This window comes from Vanellus vanellus, assembly GCF_965231255.1.
Source record: "Vanellus vanellus genome assembly, chromosome: 5".
NCBI lineage: Eukaryota > Metazoa > Chordata > Aves > Charadriiformes > Charadriidae > Vanellus > Vanellus vanellus.
This window is the reverse complement of record NC_138910.1, coordinates 56,325,929-56,352,408: the sequence shown is the minus strand read 5'-3', so window position 1 is coordinate 56,352,408 and position 26,480 is coordinate 56,325,929. Positions and strand designations below refer to the sequence as shown.

Genomic DNA, 26,480 nt, shown 5'->3' with positions numbered 1-26,480 from the left:
AAAAATACTTGGCTTTCGCTTGATTATTTTATTTATTTATCTATGAACACGGGAAGAGCTTTTTAGCCTGGAGGTTTGCAAAATCCTTTTTTTTGTTTGTTTGTTTTAAAAAAAATTTTTTTTTTGAAGCATCACTCCAACTATCTAATGCTAAACCTAAAGCCATCTCCCGCTACCAGCCCCGCGGGCGGAGGAGGTCAAGGCCTCTGCCCGGGGCCTTGATGGCGCTGCCCCGTCCCGGGGGCGCGGAGGCGGGGGGGACCCCCGGAACCGAGTCGGCCACCGAGCGGTGGCGCCTCTCTCCTGCCCCGGCGAGGTCGGGCTGTTTAAATAAATCGTCCTTCGCTGATTGGCGGAGAAGCGAAAGGGCGGAGGGCGGGCCCGCGCGGGGATTGGCTGGCGCGCGGGGTTTGAACGGGCGGGCGGTTGGTGCGGTGACGGACGGAGCGTCGGCTGTGTGGAGAGCCCGTCCCGCTTGCGGGGTTTTGCCTCGGGTATGGCCGCCGCTTTCTTCCCCAGAGCGGCGGTGTGGGAGCAGAGCCCCGCCGCCAGTCCTAAGCGGCGGCGCTGGGCCGCGCGGCGGGGTGAGGAGGATGCGGACGAAGGCCCCGCCGTGCTGGTTCTGAGCCACTTCTCCCGGCCGCCGTTCCTCAGCTTCGGCAGCCTGCGTGTCGGCGCCTCCCGCACCCGCCTCCTGGGCATCGACAACCCCAACGCGGAGGATGCCGAGGTGGTCGTCGACCGCTTCCCGGGTTCTGCCAGGGGCTTCAGCCTTGAGCATCGCCGCTTTTCTGTGCAGGTACCGGGCGTGTGGGGGGAAGTGGTGGTGGTGGTGGTGGGTGTCTGTGAGCGTGTGACACGCGAGGGGACGCCGAGCCGTGCCCTGCGGACAGGGGGCCCGGGCAGCTGCCCCCTTGAGCGGCAGAGAAAGCCCTTCCGCCGGCGTGAGGAGCGGTATCGCTTTGCGCCGGGGAGAAGTCACGCGTCACCTGCGTTAGGGCGAAAAAACACCCCAAATTAATTGCTCTGTGGGAATGTGGCTTTAAAGACGGGGGCCAGAAGAATAAGAAGTGTTTAAAAAGTCACTTCTCAAAGCTCTGGAGGACGCGTTTAGTTTAGGGAAAACGCTGAGGGAGCTTGTTGTGAAGAGGATGCTAATTCACTGTTGTGCGTTTTAATTAATAATACAATAGAGAGTAAAGCAGGCTTAATCTGGGAATAAATCTTTACAATTCCCAAGGTAATGGAAGCTATGGTTAATTAAATCAACGGCGATTTTTAAAAGGACGGTTTGGACAAACGTATCCCTGGTCATCTAGACTTTCTAGAGCCCAAGAGAGGAAGAAACTCGAGACTTCTTGCAGCGATGCGCTTATAAAAATAGGTTGAAGTCTCACTGAAGTATTTGAGTTGCAAGTTCCTGTAGTACTTAATGAATACTAACTGTTCTTGACCAGCTTTACTGTATAAGCACATATTGAATTAGTTTGTATGGTTTCATTAAATGCATCTGCCCGAGGATGTGGGACCCCTAATTAAAATGCTCAAGAGATTGGTCATTTTCACACTCTTTTTGATTTTGCCTGAGGTATAACCATTCTTTGGTCTGGCAGTGTTGATGTCAGCAGAGCACCAAAGTGATTCGGTAGAGGTCACTGTGCACGTGTGTCAAATCTCATCTTTGCAGGTCATTTGACTTAAAAAAATGACACTTGTATTTAGATTCAGCTAAGGTCCTAAAAATTAACTTCTGATTATTAGACCAAACATAATTATCTCAAAATTACTTTAGAGGACTTATTTGCTTAATATGTGCGAAAAATTATGTAATTTCTTCTATTTACCTTTACTCAAATCTTGTCCTTTTTACTTCGTGTTGTATTTATTTGTGTTGTTGCTTGCTTCTCATTAGAGTTCCATTATGAGGTATATGTCCTTTTAGTAAGCCAACGTTTTTGATAGAGGTTGCTTAAATTCAGATGTCAGAGGGGAAAAACTGACATTTAAACATTTAACAATTGTTTATCATTTCATGTTGGAATATGTTACTTCTGTATACAGCTTCTCATTTGATTTGATTACTCTATCTTTCATGTTACATAAGTGTAGCTAAGTGCTAAATATTAAGCATTTATTTTTCTCCAATAGTCAGGTCAAAGAATCTTTGTTTCTGTAACATGGACACCATTAGAAGAAGGAAAAGTCAGAGAACTGGTAACTTTTGTTATTAATGGCATTGTAAAGCATCAGGCTGTGATCCTGGGTATTGCTGAGCAGCCTCCAAAGAAAAAGGTGAGTGTGTGTTTATTATGTGTCTTAATTCTATTTGGCATAGCTGACACAGATATTGTTTTTATTAGTAGAAAATTCAGTGAAGGAGACTTAAGAATTGATAAATTTGGGAATGCCTACTGTCTTCAAAGTTTTTCAGCTGGCTTGGAAAGTAGATACTGGTGCATTACAGCTTAGAGAATAAAACTAAAACATGACCAAAAAAGCTGTTCACAAGCCTGGAAATAACGTATAGGGAATTTTGAACTAGGTGTTCTTTTTGTAGCATTTTTAGACTTTGAATGAATGCATTGGTAATGTTCACTTTTACACATAAGAGTATGTAGAAAGTCAGCATACTAACTTTCATTTATGGTTCTTTTTCAGAAGAGTCTTTGGGATACTATAAAAAAGAAAAACTCTTCAGAAACATCTGCTTCAAAAAATGTCAAAAATACTTCAAAAGTTAAAACTGTTAATAAAACCTTTCAAGTTTCCCAGAAGGTGGATAGACTTAGAAGCCCACTTCAGCCATGTGAAAATCAGAACACAGTGCAAAATAGTATATCCCCAGGAAATGACCCTTTCATTGGCTTGGAAAATAAATTGCCTATATCTCCTATTGCACCTATGCTGGAGGAAGATCATAACACTGTTTGCACTCCACTTGCAATGAGAAGATCTACTACTTTCTCGGATATTGCTGCTGCTGTAGGTGAGGAGTTATTGCCTGAAATAGACAGCCGTAACATCAAGAAATTTGTTAATGAACACAATGAATTAACAACTGAAAGTGCATACAGTTCTACTGGATTAACACAACCGCCAATTTCAAACAATGAAGTAATTCTTAATCGTACGCTCTCACCAGTTTGCACTCCAGGACACTCAGCATCTGTGCCTGCTTTAAGTACAAGGAGAATTTTAAGTCCAGATTCTTTTGTCAATGACAGTTATCAAGTGGATATAGATATAATAGAGCAGTCTGTTCCAATCCTGTCACCTGATCAATTTGTGAAAGACAACTTGTCAGATAAGCAGTCAAAGACTCCTAAACTTGAGACAGCTTTAATATCGTCTACTACAGAGACTTATTTTATAAAGAAATTCCTACCCTCAGAATGGGAAAAAAATGGAGATGTAGAGACAAAAACACATGTTCATATAGAACACAACTTAAGTGAAGTCTTTGAGATGCATAATGTAGAGTCACAGGTACTTCATTGTGACAAACCCAAAGAAAATCACGTCAGTGTTCCTTCTGCAGAGGAGTTTCAGACTCACAGTTGTTCTCGGAGGGAGCAACCAAAAAAACGTCCAGTTCTTTCTGCCACTGTCATAAAAAGTAAGCCTGATGCTGCTGAAGACAAAAGAATGGAAATCGTCCAGCCAAAATCTAAAAAATGCCTTAGTAAAGCAATAATGGAAAGTGCTAATTTGATGCCTGTGCATGCAAAAGCAGAAATATGTAAACGCCTTCCAGTTATAGGTCCTGTTTCAGCAGAAAATAAGTGTCAAAATGACAAAATAAATTCATCTTCTACTGGATCAACTTTGTGTCGTAAGAGAAAAAGTGAGATATATGTAGAAAACAGCAGAGTTACAGCTCCAGAGTATGTGGAAGAAGTGGAAAGAAAAAGAACTCTTACATCTAGTGTGGACAATAAAACTCATGCTACTATGAGACCATCAGCCTTCAAATGCACAAACCGAGAGAGAGCAGGGCAGAGAAAGAAAGCTGGTGAGCAGCATTTCCTTCATTTACCACTTTCTGAAAAATTCCTTTGATTTTGAAATTTGTGTAGCAAACTGATCTGTCTACGAAGAGTCAGGAATATTTCATAGCTCTGAAATGTGGGCCTTTGCAATTTTGTTGGATATTAGCTGCATTTTAAAAATTTGACAACTAGGTCAGAGTTTTGGATATGTATGGCTTCAAATTTACTCTATTATTTTGTAAACCTTGTTAATGACAGTAACAGGAGAAGTATCTGGTAGTTCTCAAGCAGAACCTCTGTTATGTAATTCAAATTTACTAGAAACTTACTCACTGCACAAGATTTCTGTCGTGTACGCTTACCATTGTGAATATATGACTCCACCGCTGTTGTCAGGTTTTCAAATATGTAGTTCCCAAGTCTTGTTCACACTGCCTGCTTTTCACTGTCTGTAATTGGCTTGTTGTCAGCCTTGTGTAGCATCTTTTTCTCTTCAGAGTTTGCCAGTACTTTGTTGCTTGAAGATCAGAAGAAGCTGTCTTCTTGTATTTTAGTGTATTTTGGGTTTTCTGAACGTTCTGTTCCTAAGTATGCTCTGGAATATAAAAAGAATGAGGGTCTGTAACTGAAAGAAGCACTTAATTTGCAGAATCTCTATGCAGTCCCTGCAGTATAACTAACAGGAAAAATTCATCATGGCTTTCGGATCAAAATAACATGCTGTTTTTTTCAGTTCAAATGATACGTTCTGTGATCTAGATTTGATTTGGGGCTTTCAGTAATGCACTTTGATTTCAGGCTTTTTAAGATAATCTACATAAAAGCATAACACACAAACAGTGTCAGTGTGCAGTGGGAAAAGCTGTGTAATCTACCAGGTTATTTCTATTCATCCGTTAGGGTAAGGATAGGTGGGTTGGACAAGGAAGTATTCGGTGAGCCCAAAATGACTTTGGTGTCTCTTAATCGTAGTTGTGAAATACAAAAATGATGACAGCTTTGAGTTATGTTCTTCTTGACAATTTTTCTTGAGAAATATAACCTGTTATTCTTTTAATTACATAGGCATTGTCTCTAGGCTTCACTAAGAAAAATCATATTTCACTACTAAAAGTTAACTTTGAAATGCCCATCATTAATTTAATCCACTTGAGATCCAACCTATTAAAAATTATCAGAATATATTTAAAATTTATTAGAAGTGCATGAGAGATTGGAATGATGCCTTCACTTCTCTAGATGTGAACATTCTATGAAAAACACTCCTTCAGTTAAGCAGGAGAGTGCAACCTGTAATTTATGATCTCTATCTTTTTTGTTTCTAAAGTGCCATCATGTTAGGGGATGTCAGGCAGCAACTATAGTCCATTTGCAACAGCATACTTTTTTAATCCTTTGTTTGATGTAAATGTAACAAAGTGATTGTGCTAAAAGGATATATTCCTGTATGTTGAGAGTTCAGAAAGCCTAGATCTGCATTTTTTTCCTTGTGTTTAAGTCCTTCTACTGCTTTGTGGTGGGTAATACTTAGTAGCCTAGTGCCTTGATGCCTAAACTAACACAAGTCAGGCTGCTCTGAAAGGAGTATCAATGTAGTATGCCATCTATCTGTGGGAAGAGGTGAGTCAATCCCTAAAAAGTCATACCTCTTACCTCAGATGCTTATAGAATACACACTTTCACGTGTTGTAATGAATGTTTTTACCAATCAGCTTAGTGTTTCTAGCCATATGATAATGAATTGCTAACACTACATTTCCTTAGTGCATGGAAGAACTGTGAAATGTAATAGCACTTATTTACTCTTAGCTATTTTTCCCTTTTGATTGTAGTCAAACTGCTTTGTTTAACTTTTTCCATCAACAGGAAATTACTGGTATTTCATATGGGTTCATGGGCAGTTACTCGAGTTCCATGCTTTATAAGTGATATGAACCTTTATACGTTAACTTTCACTGACATATTTGTGTGTTAATGCTTGTAGGGTCTTCACTTCAGAAAGCATCTAAAACTACCAACAGGGTTAGTAAACCCATCCCTGGATTGGCTCAGTCTCACCTGACATTTGTGAAACCACTGAAAACAGGTAGGCAAACTCCTGGTATTTAGTAAAACAGTATAAACTGAACTGAATGTCACAATAGCTGGACTGCTAGTGATTGGTAAGACCCAACTGGTTAGAGTCGAGATGAAATAGAAAATTGTACCTACAATGAATCTATGTCTAGTAGAAAAATGTGTGTAACGTCCTATGTTCCATTTTGACTACTCATGAGGAAATTGGTTGCGACACATGGATAGCTGAAGGTAAATGTTGTTTTCCTCCAGTTTTGCCTGTAAGTGTAAAAGCTACATTACACATATGTTCCCAGCTGACCGATGGTTATCAGTGAAATGCCTCTTCTGTACAATAACGTTTTAATACAACAACAATACCTAAGAAGAGAAAGTTTCTTACCAGCTTAGCTCTGATTTTGCAGAGCAAATAATACTAAGTTGACCTGATCAGAAAAATGCATCTATAAAATTGTTCTTTCTGGATGTAATCTGACTCAGCTTGGTTTTGCTTCAAGATATGCATTGCAAACGGTCTGGGTTCTAGAAATCTTGTCTTTGTTCTAGTGCGTAAATAACTTAATCTGTGTTTTGTGGCTGAAATTTATTTAATGGCGACTGATCTGCAAGTCACTGAAGATTCTAACAATCTGCTTTTTTCTGCTGTGGTGCTAAATGGAGTGTCAAACGTTAATTCTTTCCGCAATGAAATGCATATTGATTATCAAACATTTCAAGAACTGGAGAGACTTATTTTTTAAATTTTTTTCTTTTTTTTTTATTAAGTCATCCCTAGGCACCCAATGCCCTTTGCTGCTAAAAACATGTTTTATGACGAACGTTGGAAGGAGAAGCAACAACGAGGTTTCACCTGGTGGTTGAATTTTGTACTTACTCCTGATGACTTCAGTGTAAAAACAAACACCTCACAAGGTAAGAGTACAAGAATTTTTACTTTGTCTTGTAATGTTTAGGAACATTACATAATGTGCTTTATTAATATTAAAGAATACTGGTGCTAGCTTAACACTAGTCCCATCTTGTCACTTTAGGTTTTGTAGTACTAAGCTCTTGGGTAAGAGTAGATTTTTTGGGTTTTAATTTTTATGCATAACCCGTGTTTCCCTTTTCAGCCTTTGACTTAATGCTGTGGTAATCATAAACCAAATATTTGGTAATGTGTCTCAGTGGTGGTTATGCTAGAAAACACACAATATGCTAAACCAAAAGCAGTTCTCACATTGGAGACAGTGCTGCCCATCCTAGCGGAATTGTATAACTGTCTAACCCTTTTCAGAGTCTATTTTCCCTTTGTGATAACTGTGGATGGCACACTTGCTCATGCCAAGCATGCCACACACCTGAACAGGGAGCTGCAGAAATAAATACACGCTGGAACGTGTGGCTGTGGCGCTCCTCAGTGAGTGCTGAGTAGGAAATCCCTACTTGCTGAAAAACATTATAGTTGACACTTTACTAAAAGGGTGGTAACATACTTTTTTCCTCTATCTTTAGCTTCAATCTAAAAAATTGGAGATTTTGCAATTAATCTTAAAACTGAATTCCTAGCACTGCTCGCTTATGAAATAAGCGTTGTTATATTGAATATTTGACTCATATACGTGTACTTCACCATATATGTTTAGTGCAACAGCTGATAAGCTTCCTCAGGGATAAAATCATTAGTCAGAATGAAAATAATAAAATGTGAACTTAGAGAGGGGAAAAAAAAAATGAGGTGGGCAAAGCTACCTTTGAGATGTAAATGCATACTTTTTGTGTGTGTTTAAACAGTAAATGCAGCTGCTCTTATCTTGGGAGAAGAGAACCATCGTAAAATCAGTGTTCCTAAAGCACCAACAAAAGATGAAGCATCTCTAAAAGCTTATACAGCTCGTCGTAAGCTGAATAAGTTAAGACGTGATGCATGCCGTTTGTTTACATCTGAAACAATGGTAAAAGCTATTAAGAAGCTGGAAGTTGAGATTGAAACTAGGCGTTTGCTAGTTCGTAGAGACAGACATCTCTGGAAAGATGTAGGTAAGAATACTAAAACTTTGCATCCTCTCTTTTCTTGTAAGTAGAAGAAGGATTATTCTTTTCTTGTAAGTAGAAGAAGGATTATTCACACACTAAGTTGGTTTAATCTAACATTGGTTGATAGAACTTTTTGCTATAATATGAAGTGTTTGCTGGGTGTAATATTACAAGATGTTCTCTTGCAGGAGAGAGGCAGAAAATCCTTAACTGGCTTTTATCTTACAACCCTTTGTGGCTGCGTATAGGTCTGGAGGTAAGTGCAGAATTTATGGTCTATAACCAAAGTTTAAAGGACATCTAGCAATTTTTTTTAGTAGGGGATGTTTCAGGTTTCTTTGTGTTTTCTGTTTTACTAGTTCAGGTAGGTTCAATTCAGTTATAGCACGTTTACATCTCCTTTAAATTATTACAGCAGACTTGCTTTAAAAAAGTGCTTACCTTATTAAAAAGGAAAATATTTAATCAAGGTGAGTGGAAGTTAACTCCCTGACCAATAACACAAAAGCAGTTTCCTGTCAGTTTCACCCTTTACTAAACTGGAGAAAAATGTAGTTCTCTTAAGGAAGTTCCTGATTGATTTCTCAGATGCAGATGATCATACGTGCTTTGACATGAGACTGGATGTCCTGAAATTTCCTTTAGTTTTATCCGTCACTGACTGATTTGAAAAACTGATTGATTTTTAGAGACTAATTACGATTTACTACTTCAGAATTTCAGTAACGTCATTCAACAAAACCTCATAGTATTTAAGGTAATTTTAACAGTTCTGCTTTTTCTTCCTTCTTTCATATTAGACTGTTTATGGAGAACTGATAGCTTTGGAGAGCAATAGTGATGTTATGGGTTTAGCGATATTTATCCTTAATCGCTTGCTTTGGAACCCTGACATTGCAGCCGAATACAGACATCCCACTGTGCCTCACCTTTACCGAGAAGGTAACTAGTACTTCCCAAAATAGGTTATTTTTAGCATTTAATTTTTGAACTATCACTTAGTGGGTTCTCTTTTTTAGGTCATGAAGAGGCTTTGTCAAAATTCACACTGAAAAAACTGCTGTTGTTAGTTTGCTTTCTGGATTGTGCCAAACGGTCCAGAATGATTGAGCATGACCCTTGCCTCTTTTGTAAAGATGCAGAGTTCAAGGTAAGAGAGCTGTGATTTCATATCTACCTCCAATATTGTCCTGAGACTCAATGCAATTTTTTTTTTTTTTAATCTATGTGCTTTTCTTCAACAAGTCTTGCCTGTAGGAAGACTCCATTATCTTGCGTTATTTGGCTTTCCTCTCTAAGCTAAGCTTTTGCCTTATTTTTAAATATCACTCTAGTGTACTGCAGCTGCTCTTAACTGCAGGTCGGTTTGATGGGCTTTTCTGTTTGTTTTTTTTCTGTTATTTTGCTGTGAAAAGATACTATGCAACATCTGTCATACAAAGGCTTTGCTTAACAAATCTGTTATGTTCAAATAAAATCACTTTTCTTGAGTTTATACTATATAGACAGGCAGACTGAGGAAAAAGTGTTCCTGAATTTGGTGGTGCTTTCAGTGACGTGGTAGCCACGTATGATGAAAATTAAAGCTGTGTTGAACTAGCTAAAAATAAATTAAAAAAAGAAAATTATCATTTCCAATACTAGACATGGAAACATGGAATGCAATTTGGGGGACAGGGGATGAAAATTTTATTTTACTTGACAAATATTGCAGTGTTAAGATTATCTTCTTTTTTTTTTTTTTTTTTTTTTTTTTTTCTCCTTTTAGGCTAGCAAAGACCTTCTGCTTGCGTTTTCTCGGGACTTCCTGAGTGGTGAAGGCGACCTTTCCCGCCATCTTGGTTTCCTAGGACTACCTGTCAGTCATACTCAAACTCCACTTGATGAATTCGATTTTGCTGTAACAAATCTGGCTGTGGACTTACAATGTGGCATTCGTCTTGTGTGCGTTGATACAGAACTATTTTGAACTATTTATTTTCTTTTATATAATACTTAAGATGAGCTCAGATAAGGCATTAAACTGTGAAATTCCTTTTGTTAGGAGGACAATGGAACTTCTCACCAAAAACTGGAATCTTTCAAAACAACTGAGAGTTCCTGCAATAAGTCGTCTACAGAAGATGCATAATGTTGACATTGTTCTTAATGTCCTTAAAGAGCGAGGAATTCACTTGAAAGATGAAAGTGGTAAGGCCTAGAAATCAGGGTTATTCTAAGTGGATCGGAGAACTAGTACACACTTAATTCCTTTTTTTATTTGATAGGAGCTTCAATTGACTCCAGGGATATTGTGGATAGACACAGAGAACGAACATTAGCACTCCTGTGGAAAATTGTCTTTGCTTTTCAGGTACTTTTCAATTACTTACTTTGTTTGCTGGCTTCTAGTTACAGATGAGCAATAATAAAACCACCAGTCCTTCAGGAATATTTGTCGTCTGTGAAAGCCTCCACTAATCAAATTTGAACATACAAAGCAGATCATTTCACAAAGTGCCATGCAAACTTTACCTAAATCTGCTAATTGTTCCCTAACAAAACAGTTTAGATAGCATTTCAAATGTGCTTTTTCTTATATACACTCATACAAAGTCTTGGAAAAATCTTAAGTTTTGATTTTATGCTGTCTACCAACAGAATTGATACAAGTTGAGGTGGAATTTCACCACTTGGTAGTCAGGAGTATAAGTACAATTAACTATATCTAAAGCAAGAATTTCAAAAACTGTAGCCACAGAACTGTTGGAGAGCCAGAAGAACATAATAAAACCCAAATGGAACTACTTTGTTTCTTAACTACTGTTACAGTGTTGAGTAGTTACCTTCTTCCGATTAGTTCTCTTGATGCATGTTGTCACAGTTACGTTACTTTTGATTAAAGAAATCATTTCGGTGAGGAGTGGCTTTATCCAAGCCCTGTGGATATGTTACTTGTTCTCCAAATCTTCTCAGAGGATTACAACACCAGCTCAAATCCTCTGAAAGTATGGTGAAATTACGCAGGCTGTTTCAGGCAATTTCCTTGTTTCCCCCAACTATTAACTAATGAAGTAAGTGTTCTATACAGAACAGTGGGAGTGTGGGTTTAGGTTCTTTTATCTGAAGCGGCTGGTAGCAGACACTGCCATCTATGCTGGCAAGTCCAGATTATCCACTACTGATTCAGTGTGGCAGGTACTGCTAAGTCGTGGGAGTTTGCTTCTCTTTAAAATGCCATATCTAAAGCCTGTGCATCCAGCTGCTATAATGCGTGACATGTCAGACTGTTGGTGAAATTTTTTTTTTTTTCTCTCCTTCCTAACAGGTGGATGTTTTTCTTAACGTGGAACAGTTAAAAGAAGAAATTGAGTTTTTAAAGAATGCACACAAAAGAAAAAAACAATTGGGTGCTCTCAAGACTTCTCCAAATTGTTGTAGCGTACAAGAAGATAATAGTAGTAACTCCTCCCCTCAATGCCACAGTGAAAATGTGAAGCTGCTGATGGCATGGGTTAATGCTGTTTGTGGATTTTACAATATCAAGGTAAGTAGTTTTATGTACATTTCAGCAAATACATCCTTTGCAGTCATAAGAATGTTTATTCTTTATAGAGCAGAATTCTTCAAACCGTCCAATATGTAGTAGCAGCCAATGGTAATTAGTTTTAAAAATCCTTCTGGACTTTGATTAGTCTGATTTGAAATAACCGTCTTTCTGTGGGTTTAGCTGCAGCTCTCCCTTTAAACAAATCTGGGCAAAAGGATCAGCCCTTCCAGTTAGTCTTATGCATAAAAATGCGTTTCAAAAATGGAACATTTTTGCTGGAATATGGAATTGTTTGAGGTGTTTTTTTTAGTGAGCATTCATCCCAAAAGTATTTGTGCATAAAATTTTCACCATTTATAGGAAGCTTGAGAATTAAACTAATGTTTGGGGTAAGAGGGATTCCTCTCCTCAAGGAGATGTTTGTTTAGAAGGGTCATGCTGTTTGTTCCTTCCAAGAAGAGAAGCTGTGTTCAGAGACTTGTCTCTGGTCAGAATACAGTCACACCTGCTATTTTTTCTGAAGGGCAAGATAGAGCACTTAAGCTCTGAACTTGCATCAGTTTTATTTCTGTGCTGAATACCTAGTGTAAAGGTATCTGTAGAAATTTCTTGGGGATTCTTCTGTAGAAAGATTTTCTTTTTGGTTTCTTAAATGTTTCCCTTGGAGATTCACTGTATAGTGAATCACACATCTTTGTTTCCGGTTTCTCACAGCTGTATATCACTGTACAGTCATTCAAACGAAGCAGTAATTTCCTAAATTTTTTTGGTTCAAAAAAAATTTGTACTTGATCACTTTCAAAGGTACAATATAACAAATTCTATATCCAGTTTATACCAATTAACTGGTTACAAAATCAAGGAACTTGCATCTTGCTGTGTTTTGTTTAACAGGTGGAAAACTTCACAGTGTGTTTCTCAGATGGTAGAGTATTATGTCATTTGATTCATCATTATCATCCATGTTATGTGCCTTTGGAAGCTGTGTGCCAACGTACAACTCAAACAGTAGAATGCTCAAGAACTCATACAGTGGGACTAAACTCTTCCTCCTCATCCTGTTCAGAGTCTGATACTTCTCTAAATGTTATGGAAGGAACATTTGACCAAAGTGAGTTATTTGATGCACAGAGATGCACATTAAATCTATTTCTTTTATGCACAACTTGATTTGACAAACATTTTCTCCTTGCAAAGCTGTATCTGCCTCAGTCCTGTACAAACAACTCTTGGAGAACGAAAGGAAAAACTTCCAGCTGATCAATGCTGCAGTTTCCGACCTCGGTGGAATACCAGCAATGATTCATCACTCAGACATGTCAAATACAATTCCTGATGAGAAGGTAAGATGCCTTTAGAGTTGGTGTAAACCTGTTCTGCTGTCCTGTGAACATGTCCTGGTCTTCCGTCTAGCCCTTAACTTGCTGTTTTCTTTGTTTATATAGGTTGTTATTACCTACGTATCATTTCTGTGTTCGAGGCTTCTAGATCTTCGGCAAGAAACTCGAGCTGCTCGACTAATTCAGTCTGCTTGGAGGAATTACAGGCTGAAAAGGGAACTGAAACTTTCTCAGGTACTCTTTGCCTGTGCAATATTCATAGTATCTACTTTGAGAAATACTAAAAAAGAACATAAAGTCACCGTTTGGAGTATACAGATTTATTAGAATGATACTGGTATTTAAATTCATAGAATCCTAGAATATTTTGGGTTGGAAGGGACCTTGAAAATCATCTAGTTCCAGCCCCCCTGCCATGGGCAGGGACACTTTCCACTAGACCAGGTTGCTTGAAGCCCCATTCATCTAGGCCTTGTATGCTTCCAGGGATGGGGCCTCCACAACTTCTCTGGGCAATCTGCTCCAGTGCCTATTAATGAGTACCATTTTTATTATCAAAATATATGGCCTTCTTGATGTAACCTACTAAAACCACTTTCATTTAAGAATCTTATGAAATAATTACATTTGTTTAAAGGCTACCGTTTTTTCTCTCGTGTTCTGATTAAAGCATGTCACCCCTTAAGCCTTTTCCCCAATAGTTCAAATATAAAATAGTTGCACTTCCTTAAAACAAAAAAGGAGTAGTTAATTTTTAATTCCTGGTAATGTCTACAAGATGAAAAGAGTAATTCAACTTCTGCATGGATTTTGTATTTTTTTTCAGGAGCTAAACCTCACCAGTGTTTTGAGTTGAGTCACATGAGTTTTGATATTTTGTTTCTTGCTTTTCTGGTAGTTATACCAGATCTTGTGATGGTTTTAAAACTATGATGCCATTAAGGTTTATAAATGCTACCACTGTGTCTGCGATGCATATTATTCGATGTTGAAACAGGGTTCAAGTGAAATTATATTCTAATAATCTGTGGTGTGGAAGGGAGCAGAAGTTATACTTATGTAGTTATTTTATCAACAAGCCTAATTTTTATGAAATTACTTTAGATACTTATTTTAATACATCAAAAACTTGAGTGAGAAATTCCAATCCTAATCGTTCAGTGGAAATTCACTCTTCATAGGAAAGAGACAGAGCTGCTCGGATAATTCAAAAATCTGCAATAAACTTCTTGTGTCATCGGCGCATCCTGAGGAAAGTGAATGCAGCAGTTTTCATTCAGAAGCACTGGAGAAGATACTTAGCCAGGATGACTTTTTTAAATCTGAAAAAGGCAAAACTGGAGGAAGCCATAAGTAAATCTGCCACAGTCATTCAGGTAATACGATCTAAAATGAGATTATAGAGCTAGGAAACCCTCCGAAACCTCTAAGGAAAAGGCTTGCTCAGGGTCATTGGTTCTCCTTGCAGCAACTGATGTCTTCATGAAAATGTAATTCCTCTCCACCACCACCCCCAGCTTTTGAGATGTTTTGGTAACTTTCTCTCTTCAGAGAGAAATGGTAATGTGCTATTAAATTGACAATTAGTGACTATTTTGGTATACCATAGACATTAAAACACTGAGCCTTAAAACAGTCAATGTAAGGACTGATCAAACTGTGTTGGCTTGCCCCTTTGCAGCTGCTGAACATTACTGACGAAGCTTTTAAAAAAAGAAATTACTCTCCTAGTGTTATGACACCAATGGTGGGCACATTCAAAATGGCAGACATTAGCTACCAACTGGTAGCTCAGCAGTTAATTTAGTTTCTCAATATACTTTCCTCTCTATTACCCAAAGCTAAATATTATCTTCTTAAGACTTTTTTTTTGGAATGGAGATTAAAGAATCACTGATTTATCAAATAGTTTAAAAGGGAATCTTTTTGTTGCCTAGGCAAATTTAGCGTTTTACCAGAATTTAAAATGCTTAAAAAAAGCAATGATTCATGCATTTGGCGCTTTTTTTTTTAATGTAGATATCTAGGCTTATCTTTGTAAGGATTAAGTAGGAATAAAAAATCTTAAAAAGTCTGTAGTTCTCAAACTTAGGCTTAACTTGAGATATGACAAAAACACGAAATGTTCTGCTTTTTCCTGCAGGCTTATTGGAGGAGATACTCTGCTAGGAAGAGATATTTACAGCTAAGATACTACGTTATCTTTGTACAAGCAAGGATAAGGATGGTGAAGGCTGTTGCTGCATATAAACGAATTGTTTGGGCTACTGTTACAATTCAGAGTCATCTGCGTGCATCTAAGTTAGCAAAGAGAGATCGGCAAAGATACGAAATCTTAAAGACATCAGCACTTACTATTCAGTCTGCATTCAGAAGATGGAGAAAATACAAAATTCAACAGAAAACTAAAGCAGCTTTAGTGCTTCAGACTTATTTCCGAAAATGGCAATCTTCAAAACTGGCTAAGAGAAAGAGGGCTGCCCTTGTCATTCAGTCTTGGTATAGGATGCACAGAGATCTGAAGCAGTATCTACATATTAAGCAAAGTGTAATCAAGATTCAGGCTTGGTACCGGTGTCAGCTGGCTAGACGTATTTACAAGGAACACAGGGTAAAAATAGTGACAATTCAGCAGTATTACAGAGCTTATAAACTAGGAAAAATTGAAAGAGAGTACTATTTGCAAAAGCGTGCAGCAGTGATACTTCTCCAAGCTGCTTTTAGAGGCATGAAAGCACGTAAACTATACAGACAAACAAAAGCAGTTTGTGTTGTTCAAGCACTGTGGAGAATGAAAAAAGAGAAATTAAGATTTTTACGATTAAAAAAATCTGTTACTACGTTGCAGTCACATGTGAGAAAATACCAACAAGTAAAAAGGTACAAAGAGATGAAAAATGCTGCTTCTGTAATTCAAGCTTGGTATAGGGCACATGTCACTTCTAAAAAAGCAGCTGCTTCTTTCCAGAGGATGCGTCTGGCTGCTATTGTCCTACAGTCTGCCTACAGAGGAATGGAAGCTAGGAAAAAGGCTCGTATATTGAGATCTGTGATAAAAATTCAGTCAAATTACCGTGCTTATATTGTCCGGAAGAGATTTAAAAGCTTGAAAGCGGCAACAGTGAAGATTCAAGCTTTTGTCAAGATGAGGCAAGCACGTAAGCATTATTGTGCATTAAGGGAGGCGACACTTTATGTCCAGCGACAGTATCGGTCTCATAGATACGCTCTTCAATGTAAAGAAGATTATAGGAAATTGAAGGGAGCTTGCATAAGAATTCAAGCTGTGGTTCGAGGCTATCTTGTCAGGAAACAAACGCAAAGGTGGAGGGAGATGGCAGTATTTCTCCAGGCACGCTACAGAATGAGAAGGGACAGGCAACGTTATTTAAGCATCTATAGTGCTACTGTTGTTATTCAAAAACGTTATCGGGCATACAAAAAGCAACTGTATCAGAAGCAGGAGTTCTTACAACTTAAAAAAGCAGCTGTGTGCTTACAGGCAGCCTACAGGGGTTATAAAGTACGCAAAAAGCTTAAACTTGAATATAGAGCTGCTATTAAAATTCAAACTGCTTTTAGAGCTCATGCTGCAAGAATGAAACATCAGGCAATGGTTCAGGCCTCCATCGTGATTCAGAAGTGGTACAGAAGTTATAAGACTGGTAACCAGCAAAGGCTGAACTTCTTAATGGCAAGAGCGGCAGTGCTTTCTCTACAAGCAGCTTTTCGTGGCTGGAAGGTACGGAAACAGATTCGAAGACAACATGTTGCTGCTACTAAGATACAGTCTGCCTTCAGAAAATTCATGGCTCTGAAAAAATTCAGACTTATGAACCATGCTGTGCTAACTATCCAAAGGCATTACAGAGCCAGCGTTACAGGCCAGAAACAACGGCAAGAATACGTTCGGCTGCGTAACTCTGTAGTGCGTCTTCAGGCATTATGGAGGGGGAAAACTGTGAGAAAAACACTTCAAAAGAAACACAATTTTGCGACAATTATTCAGTCCTATTACAAAATGCATGTAAATCAGCTAAGATATAAGAAACTAAGACAAGCCGCTCTAGTGATCCAGAAATACTTTAGAGCTCACTGTATGAAAAAAAATCAACGTGCAATTTATCTAAAAACAAAGGCAGCTGTGTTACTCTTGCAATCCGCTTACCGTGGGATGACTGTGAGGAAACAATTGAGCAAACTAAACAAAGCTGCTACAACTATACAAGCTGCCTTCAAATCTTACCTGGCCAAAAAGGACTATGAAAGACTTAAATCTGCAGCTGTCGTAGTTCAAAGGCATTATCGTGCAATTATTCTTGCTAAATGTCAAAGGCAGAAATACTTGTCTTTAAAAAAAGCCACACTCGAAGTGCAGGCAATTTACAGAGGTGTAAGAGTTAGACGACGAATTCACCATATGCATCAAGCAGCTGTTTGTATCCAAGCCATGTTTAAGATGCATCGCATGAACATAAAATATCAGGCAATGAGAATGGCAGCAATTATAATTCAAAGGCAATATAGAGCATTTTGTTTAGGCAAAGTACAACGTAAAAAGTACTTGGAGCTTAAGTCGTCTGTCATTATTCTTCAGGCTGCCTGTAGAGGCATGAAGGTCCGACAAGACTTAAAAACTAAACATCAGTCAGCAGCAATATTACAATCTTATTATCGAATGCGCAAACAACAGAGGGATTTCAGAAAATTGTTGCTGGCAACTAGACAGATTCAGCAATGGTTCCGTGCTTGTAAGGAGCGAGATTCACAAGTTCACAACTATATGATTATGAGAAGTGCTACAGTTCGTATCCAGGCTGCATTCCGTGGTATGAAAACAAGAAGACTTATAAGAACTATGAGTGAATCAGCTGAGCTTATCCAAAGAAGATATAGAACTTTTCTCAAAAGAAAACATTTTCTTTCCATTAAGACAGCTGCTATTGTAATTCAGAGAAAATATAGAGCAACAAAACTAGCAAAAATTCAACGTCAAAAATATCTCTCTTTCCTTAATGCTGCTGTTATCATACAGTCTGCTTATAGAGGCTTTGTTGTAAGAAAAAAAATGCAGCAGATGCATAAAGCTGCTACAGTTATTCAAGCAACATTAAGAATGCATAAAACTTATATTTCTTATAAAGCTGTCAGGCTTGCTTCAGTAATCATACAGCAACGTTATCGTGCTTACAGGGAAGGGAAGCGTGTGAGAGAAAAATACTTAAAACTGTACAATTCTGTTTTAGTTCTTCAGGCTGCCTATAGAGGAATGAAAACAAGATGCTTCTTGAAGAAAATACGTGAAGCAGCAGTTATAATACAGAGAAACTACCGAATGTATAGGGAGTATCACCATTACAGAAAAGTTCAGTGGGCAACCCAGCTAATACAGAAAAGATACAGAGCCAATAAGCTAAAGAAAATTGCAGTACAGCATTACTCTTCATTAAAGAAAGCAGCAATTTGTATTCAGAAGGCTTTTCGAAACATGCAGGCAAAAAAACAACATCAAGAAATGCACCGTGCTGCTGTTGTTGTTCAGAAAAATTTTAAAGCTTTTAGAGAACGTCAAAGATATCTCGCTCTTAAAGCAGCTACCCTTGTCTTTCAGAGGAGATACAGAGCTTTGCTTCTGTCAAGACAGCATACTTTGGAGTACCTTTCTCTTCGCAGAGCAACTATTCGTATACAGGCTGTGTACAGAGGTATCAGAGTGCGCAAGAGTATTGAGCATATGCATTTAGCTGCTAGTACCATACAGTCAGCCTACAAAATGCACAGGACTAGAAGGTCCTATCAAAATATGAGAATTGCAGCTATTGTTATACAAAACTACTATCGATCCTACATTAAAGGAAAGGATCAACGAAAGAAATATCTGACAATGAAGCATTCGGCTCTTGTTATTCAAGCATCATATAGAGGCATGAAGGAACGACGGAAACTGAAAATCATGCATGTTTCAGCAATTGTAATACAGTCTAGTTATCGCATGTACATACAGCATAGATATTACAAACAGTTGTGCTGGGCTGTCAGAGTTATACAGCAAAGGTTCAGAGCCAAAATGGCAAAAGAAGCTGACATGGAAAACTATGCAAAACTAAAAAAGGCTGTCATTTGCCTTCAATCTTCTTTTCGTGCTAAAAAAGCTAGGCAGTTGTATAAAACCAACGTTGCTGCACGGTGCATACAATCATTCTTAAAAATGCGTGTAGAGAGGAGGCGTTTTCTTGAAAAGAAAGCAGCAGCAATAATGATCCAGTCCATGTTCCGATGCCAGAGAACAAGGACTCGCTATAAGTTGATTCAGAGTTCAGCAGTTGCTATTCAGAGGTGGTACAGAGCATGTCACTGGGCTCGTTTACAGAAAGCAGAGTATTCTGCTCAAAGACGAGCCATAGTAATTATTCAGTCTGCCGTCCGTGGTATGAAAGCAAGAAAAATAGCAAGGCAGATACGAGCGGCAAGAAAGATTCAGTCTTTTCTTCAGATGGCTGTTCAGCGTAGAAAATTTATTCGACTTAGAGCAGCAGCTATTATGTTACGAGCCTATTACTTAATGCATAAAACTAAATCACAGTATACAAGCTATAAAAAAGCAGCAGTTGTCTTACAAAGGTGCTACCGATCCCACTTGACCATGAAATACCAAAGAACAACTTACTTACAAACCCGGAGGAACATTATCATTGTACAGGCTAGAGTTAGAGGATTCATTGAAAAGAAGAGGTTTCACAAACTTAAAGAAAGCACAATAAAAATTCAGGTAATTTTGAATGTATAGTAGTGGGTTTGGGGTGTGGGTCTGTTGTTTTTTTCTTTTGTGGGTTTTATAAGATTACTGCTCTTGCAAGCAGCAGTTTAAAGCTATCTGTTAAAGTAGAATCAATTTCTGAAGTATACTATGTGGCAGGTGTATAAAGCTTACTACCACAGCACACAGAAATGAGTCTCAGTTCAGCTCTGTTCTCTCTTTCCTTGCTGAGGTTCTCATGTTGGAAAGTAACATCCCCTTTTTCTTGTTTCTCCCCTAGAATTTAACTACTTCAGATGAGTTCTGATGCTTGTGTATGTTTCTGTGGCTCTTTGAAGAATATTTTTGTCCTAACTGGCTTTCATGTATATAAATATTAGTACCTTAATGAATGTTTTCTTGGATTGGAAGGTGAATGAAAGCTGTCTTGACATGTTGAAATGAGTGGACACTGGTATTGGGTGTAAAGTGAAGTGAATGGCAAAAAAGGCATGACTGCCGTGTTCTGTAAGACTCGTATTTAGGAAGATGTGAGTAAGTCAGTCTTTTCAGTTGGTTTAGATCTATTAAATGGTCCTAGACTAATTTGAGTGCCTAGCTAACATTTTGAAAAGGAATGTAAGGAGAGAAACCGCATTCTTACCATATGTTTTGGTTGGTACCTTGAATGGCACCACGTGAAACTTACTGTGCAACTGTATCTGTGATTTCTCAGAGGCACTCTAGGAAGTGGTAAGTATTTAGTGCGATGTTTTTTCCTTCCATCATTGATGCAGTAAAAGCGTGGTCAGCATAAAGTAATGAGAGTTGTTTCGTCTCTAAGTAGCAAGATAAATATCCATTCAGTGTGAGTTCAAAGAGGCTTAGAAGACTAGTTACTCTGAAGTGCTGCTTTTTTCTTTTTTTTTTTTGAGGATGAGGGAAGAAGGTATATTTATTTCTTCTTGATATTAATTATGATTTGTATGCAGTGGGAGTACACTTGTTTTTTTTCCCTTTTCTTCTGGGAAAAGCTTTAAGTGACTTCCTGTGGTGGCCTTAGCTATTTAGTTATTTTGCCCTAAGGGAGAAGGGGTTTCTCTTCAGGGTATTATTGGAATGAAAGGATTTTATTTTCCCCCAAATCAGGGAAGAAAGGGAAATAAATAATCTCCCACAATAATTTCTTAGGTTGCTATTATTATCTTGTTGGAGAGCCCACGCTCTGCTTAACTGATAAAAAAAAAAAAAAAGCTGTGCCTTCCTCACCTACATGTTTTGGGGGGGAAGTGGCAGCTTATTTTCTGATTATTTAATTTATATATCCTGAACAACGTACATACGATTACTTTACTTGAAAGACGGGGGGGGGGGGAGAATTAATTGGGAAATCAGAAATATATTTACTTATATTGTTGTTTTTCTAACAAGCCAGTGAGTACAGCTGTACTTAAAAACATGTAAACATCTTCCCAGTCAATACTGTGCAAGTAGTGAAATATTCCAAGATTATGTCTCTTTCTTTTTTAAGGCATTTTTCCGTGGATTTATTCAGAGACAGAAATACCTTCGGTGCAAGTTTTCTGCTGTATTAATACAACAGCACTACAGAGCCCATCAGATGCGAAATATTGAACAACAAAGATACCATCAAATGAAAAGAGCTGCCATTAGAATTCAGGTAATCACAGAAGGTGGGGTTTTTTTAGGGGGTGGGGTGTTTTTTTTGTTCTTTTACTCTCTCATATTTGTTTCTTCATGACATAATTATTTTTACAGACGTTAAAGAGAGTGGCATTTGTGGTATTTCTCTGAATGCGTTTCACTTGCTTTAGAAAACATCTTCTAGACATGAGAAATGAAATATTTGTAATTCTGTAGAGATAGGAATCCTAAAAGCCTTTCATGCTAACATGACTCTTTTCCTTTTGATTTTGTTTGTTCCATTAAACAAAAAAAAATCAAGTTTTGAATTACTTTTTTTTTTTTGTATTTAATAGGCATCATATAGAGGTTATAAAGCCAGGCAGTGGGTTAACAAAATAAGAGCAGCACAAGTAATTCAAGCCTGGTTTCGAGGCTGCAGAGCACGAAAGGAATATGCATCTCTGGTGAAAGCTATACGTGTTATTCAGAGTCACTTCAAAACAAAACAGCAGCGGACCCGGTAATACTGATTTTGACATAAATTTCTCTACTTTTCAAAGCTTTTATTAGATAATTATTTAGTATTGTTTTGCACTCTGGCAAATGCCTATAGGTTCTCAGGCTATGACCCTGCAGCATGTACGTAACATGCATGAACATAATTGTCCTGGTTTGAGGTAAAATGGAACCAATTTTGTTCAGTAACTTTGCTTCTTAGCTGGGCCTCTTCTAACAACTGAAATTAACTGCATATTGTGCAGACAGTGTTCACCTTATCACTCTCTCAGAGTGATAAGGCCAATTGTTTATAGCTGATGCCCAGGCACGGTATGCAGAGAGGCTCTTGCTTATACTTATTGCCATAACAGCCAAGGCCAACCAACTTTGTTATTTGCCACGTTGGAGGGTCGGAAGCGGAAAAGCATAGTGGGGTCCCACCTGCAGGGAGGAGCGGACAGGACAGGTGACCCAAAAATGACCAACAGGGTATTCCATCCCATCTGCCTCATGCTCAGTATAAAAGCTGAGGGATCAAAGGGTCACGGGTTCTTCCTTCAATGGCTGACGTCTGAGGAGGACTCTGTTCGTCTGCCTGTGATCCCAATCCTGACTCCAGATCCGGAATCCAGTTCCCGTCTGTCACTGAGTCCAGCCCGGGACTGCCCCAGTGCCAGCCGGTGACGGTGACGTGATTGTCATCTCGGGAGCTTGATACGGTTTTGTATATATTTTTCATTATTTCTTTTTATTTTATTATTAATATTTCATTAAAGTAGTTTAGTTTCTTCTAAACTCGTAAGTCTCTTTTTCCTCCTCTGCCTCTCTCTTTGTAGAGGGGTAGAGGGGAGCATCTGTCGGTCCCGTCTGGGGTCCCTCGGGTCCCCAGTGGTGGATTTGGCCTAAACCACGACAATAATCCTGTTGATGCAGGTGGAATTATTCCTTTGCACAAGATTTTTGTTATGCTTAAATATTTTTCTGGGCTGGAAGCTACCTCACAAACTTAAATTTTGCATATTTGGGATCTAGAGAGAGTAGGCCTTGATCTTTTTTCATTTATCTTTTTTTACAGGAAGGATGGCCTGGATATTGCTAAAATTCCAGCATAAAACTAATAAGAGGAAAAGCTATTTTGTCATAATGGAATAGTTAAACTAGCTTGTGTTTATTTTGCTGTGAGATGGTTTTACAATAAATGCGCTGCTAGATCAGTCTCATAGTTAATCTCATTCAGTCCTGTCCTCTGCCAGTAGCCACAGAAGATGCTGTTTAGGGAGAGTATGTCAACCTGAACACTTTCCCTCTCAGCATCCAGGCTTGTTAGATTATGGTTGCTAGAACTTGCATCCTTGCCTCTTCCCTTTACCTATCCTTTTATGGACCTGTTGTATGCCAGTTTGTCTAATGTCTTGTAAATTGCTGTCGTCTTCCCCAACCTTCTCTGGCAGCAAGTTCTGGAAGTACCTACTGTGGGAAAACAGAAAGCATCTTCTATTTTAAGCCAGTCTTTCTGCCACCATTGCTGGCTATTCCCTTGTTCTAGTGCTTCAAGATTAGGTTGATAACAGCTCTGCTTTCACATCTTAATAATTTTGTAAACTTTCACTGTTTCCTTACTTAAAAAATGCAAACATTCTTAAGCTTTGGAAAAAAAATATAAAGTGCGTTTTCATGTTAGGTTTTTGAAAATGAAGTTCTGTGCACTTACCATTCAAAGAAGATGGAGAGCAACCCTGACTGCACGAATGATTCAACATCAGTTTCTGGCAACTAAGCATGCTGCAGTTACGATTCAGTTGGCATATAGACAGTACAGGGCTAGAAGACTTTTAAGAAAGGTACGTTTTCACTTGTACGCTGCTATGTCATGGTTGTTTTAGAAGTTTTCAATGTATTTGAGTGATTTTTGTCATCAACAGCAAGAAGTATGAAAAGGAAAAAAGGTGGGGCCAGAACAAAGATTGCTTGAAACTGTCCAATCTTCAGAATATTAAATTTCCTTTTTTCTTTGAGCAATGAGGTTGATTCTTGTTTTTGAACAGTTCCAATTGTTGAATTACCCCTGTATATACTGATAACAAGATAAAACGTAAAATTTTCTGCTGGCTTTGCTTACAAAGGATCAATTTAAATTGCCTGTATTTTGACCCCATTTAGGTGTGGGAAAAGACCTTAAAATTATGAAAGTGCATTTTTATATAAACTACATGAGTTTGCTTGTATTTCCTATTTGTTTTTTTTCTTATGATGGAAAAAAAGTCTAGAACAAAAATACAAATGTATATTGATCGTGACAGGAATGAACAGAAATTTAATTACTAATGAATTCTTTAAAATGTTTTTCAGAAGCTTCAAGCTGCATGTTTGATCCAAAAAGCATACAGAGGTTACAAGGCAAGAAGGAAACTTCTTGAAGAAAAAGCTGCTGCTGTAATTATCCAAAATCATCTGAGGGCTTGGCAGGAAGGGAGGCTTCAATTTATGAAATACAACAAAACTAGAAGAGCTGTCATTAAACTGCAGGCATTTTTATGGGGTTATTTCGTCAGAAAAAATGTTGATATACTTCAAATTAAAACTATACGTTTGATGTAAGCTATCTCTAGAGCTGTTTTAGCACTAAATCTGGCTGGCAAGAAAAGGAAAACCTGATCACTTGTTGTTGAACTCGAATTCTTGTTGACTGCTTTGAGAATTGGGGTGGGTCAGAATAGATCAAAATTACAGTTTTCTCACAATCCTTTAGTACTAAAATAGGTTTTCATTGTTGGGTGGGTGTTTTTTTAGCTTTCTGAGATGTTTGTGGCTTACCTATAACTGATACTTCTGCACGCATATGCTTACAACAACTGTTCTCTGCTGTATGTTAATGTTCTTGCTTACAATCACTTCTCTGTTATTGTTTAGAGCCTAGTACTGAAGAAAGGTAGCCTACTTAATTCTGAGGTAATGACTTATGAGGCGATTTTTCAGTATCTAATAGTATATTGCTGTGTACTATGGCCTTTGCATAGACGATCAGCTACCTCCGAGTATCAAAATTAACGATGTTCCTTGTTTTTCTTCTACAGAAACAAAAGAGGCTACTTTATTTTGCAGCAGCTGCGTATCATCATATCTCTGCAATTAAAATTCAAAGGGCGTATAGGATTCACCTCATCTTAAAATTTGCCCAGAACCAGATCTCATCTGTTCTTACAATACAGGTTAGTCTAAGGATGAATGATTTTGTGTAATATAGTCTAATTTCTTTTCTGTAAGCTAAGCTGTAGCACTAAGACACTGTAGTTCCTTCACATGCAAAAATAAAGCTAAATTATGGCGAATATGATTTATTAAATAATGCTGCTTATACCCAGCTGAGCATAATAGAGTGGATCTCAGCAGGCTCTGGAGGCTTAAGCACTTTAAAGCTGAGGATGGATGGGAAAGTTTGCTTTTTTTCAGACCCTCAGGCTTGCTAAGAGAATCTGAATGCTGTCTTAGCCTAATTCTTTACATCCTACTGGAAGTAGGAAAGATCAGACTCAACAACCTATCATGAAATGAAGAGCATCTCCTTACACCAACAATCCCCTGGGATACAGCGATTTATTTGATTGGATGTTTCTAACCTGCCAGTGGTACCAGAACTTCTCTTAAGTTGCAGCATTTTTACTATAACCATGTCTCACTTCTCTAAACGCAAGATCAAAAATCAGGTCTGCATTGGAGCACTGCCTAATAGTAAAAATTATCTTCAGGTCTCCAAACTGACTATTACCTTAGTCCCAATTAGCTGAATAGAGAGGCTAAAACAGGAACCCTGAAATAGCTGTTCTCTAGTCAAGGATGTTATGGTAAACTTTGCCCTAACGCTCCTCCATATATACATATCTGTTATCTCTCATCATAAGCTACATTTTACCCTTAAGGCAAGAGTGAATGGGTGGAAGAGCCTTTTTTTGCTCAGATTTGGCATACAGTACCATGTCTCCCCTCTCTGTACATAGAGGGGAAGAAACAGAGCTAAGAAATTAAAAAAGTGGAGTGGTGCTTCTCCTTAAAAGCCAGCCAACAGAAAGAAAACTCCTAGGACAGAATAGTGCTGGGTGCAAGTATGACTTGGGAGAGGAGTGGCTGGAGAGCAGCCCTGCAGAACGGGATCTGGGGGTGCTTGTCCTCAGCAGGCTCAATATGAGTCAGCAGGGTGCCCTGGCAGCCAAGAGGGCAAACTGCATCTGGGGGTGCATCAAACACAGCATCGCCAGCTGGTCTAAAGAAGTGATTATCCTGCTGTATTCAGCATTGGTGCGGCCTCCCCTTGAGTGCCGTGTGCAGTTCTGGGCCCCATGATTTAAAAACGATGTTAAGGTACTCAAATGCATTCAGAGGAAGGCAACAAAGCTGGTGAAAGGACTAGAAGGAATGTTCTACAAGGGGCAGCTAAGGACTTCAGGTTTGTCTAGTTTGGAGAAAAGAAGGCTGAGGGGTGACCTCATTGCTCTCTAAATCTTCCTGAGGAGGGAGGGGAAGTGGAGAGGGTGGTGCTGATCTCTTCTCCCTGGTATCCAGCAATAGGATACATTGGAATGGTTCAAAGCTCAGGGGAGGTTTAGACTGGACATCAGGAAGCATTTCTTTAACGAGAAGGTGGTCAAACACTG

At 38.5% G+C, this 26,480-nt stretch overlaps 1 protein-coding gene across 1 annotated transcript in view; it reads left to right on the top strand.

Moving 5' to 3' along the window:
* Window positions 1-496: 496 nt before the first annotated feature.
* ASPM (assembly factor for spindle microtubules) overlaps window positions 497-26,480 on the top strand; it is a gene marked incomplete at its 5' end in the record, with an annotated part of 30,485 nt that continues 4,501 nt past the window's right edge. Inside the window, 23 exons of the mRNA XM_082483771.1 lie at window positions 497-799; window positions 2,149-2,292; window positions 2,659-4,012; window positions 5,974-6,075; window positions 6,831-6,977; window positions 7,839-8,084; window positions 8,270-8,337; window positions 8,882-9,023; window positions 9,101-9,231; window positions 9,850-10,025; window positions 10,126-10,271; window positions 10,349-10,434; window positions 11,389-11,607; window positions 12,505-12,721; window positions 12,808-12,953; window positions 13,056-13,184; window positions 14,132-14,326; window positions 15,094-19,719; window positions 21,218-21,367; window positions 21,687-21,853; window positions 23,513-23,672; window positions 24,181-24,405; window positions 24,906-25,040. Coding sequence (XP_082339897.1) covers window positions 497-799; window positions 2,149-2,292; window positions 2,659-4,012; window positions 5,974-6,075; window positions 6,831-6,977; window positions 7,839-8,084; window positions 8,270-8,337; window positions 8,882-9,023; window positions 9,101-9,231; window positions 9,850-10,025; window positions 10,126-10,271; window positions 10,349-10,434; window positions 11,389-11,607; window positions 12,505-12,721; window positions 12,808-12,953; window positions 13,056-13,184; window positions 14,132-14,326; window positions 15,094-19,719; window positions 21,218-21,367; window positions 21,687-21,853; window positions 23,513-23,672; window positions 24,181-24,405; window positions 24,906-25,040 — 9,414 coding nt within the window. The remainder of the gene's footprint in view (window positions 800-2,148; window positions 2,293-2,658; window positions 4,013-5,973; window positions 6,076-6,830; window positions 6,978-7,838; window positions 8,085-8,269; window positions 8,338-8,881; window positions 9,024-9,100; window positions 9,232-9,849; window positions 10,026-10,125; window positions 10,272-10,348; window positions 10,435-11,388; window positions 11,608-12,504; window positions 12,722-12,807; window positions 12,954-13,055; window positions 13,185-14,131; window positions 14,327-15,093; window positions 19,720-21,217; window positions 21,368-21,686; window positions 21,854-23,512; window positions 23,673-24,180; window positions 24,406-24,905; window positions 25,041-26,480) is intronic.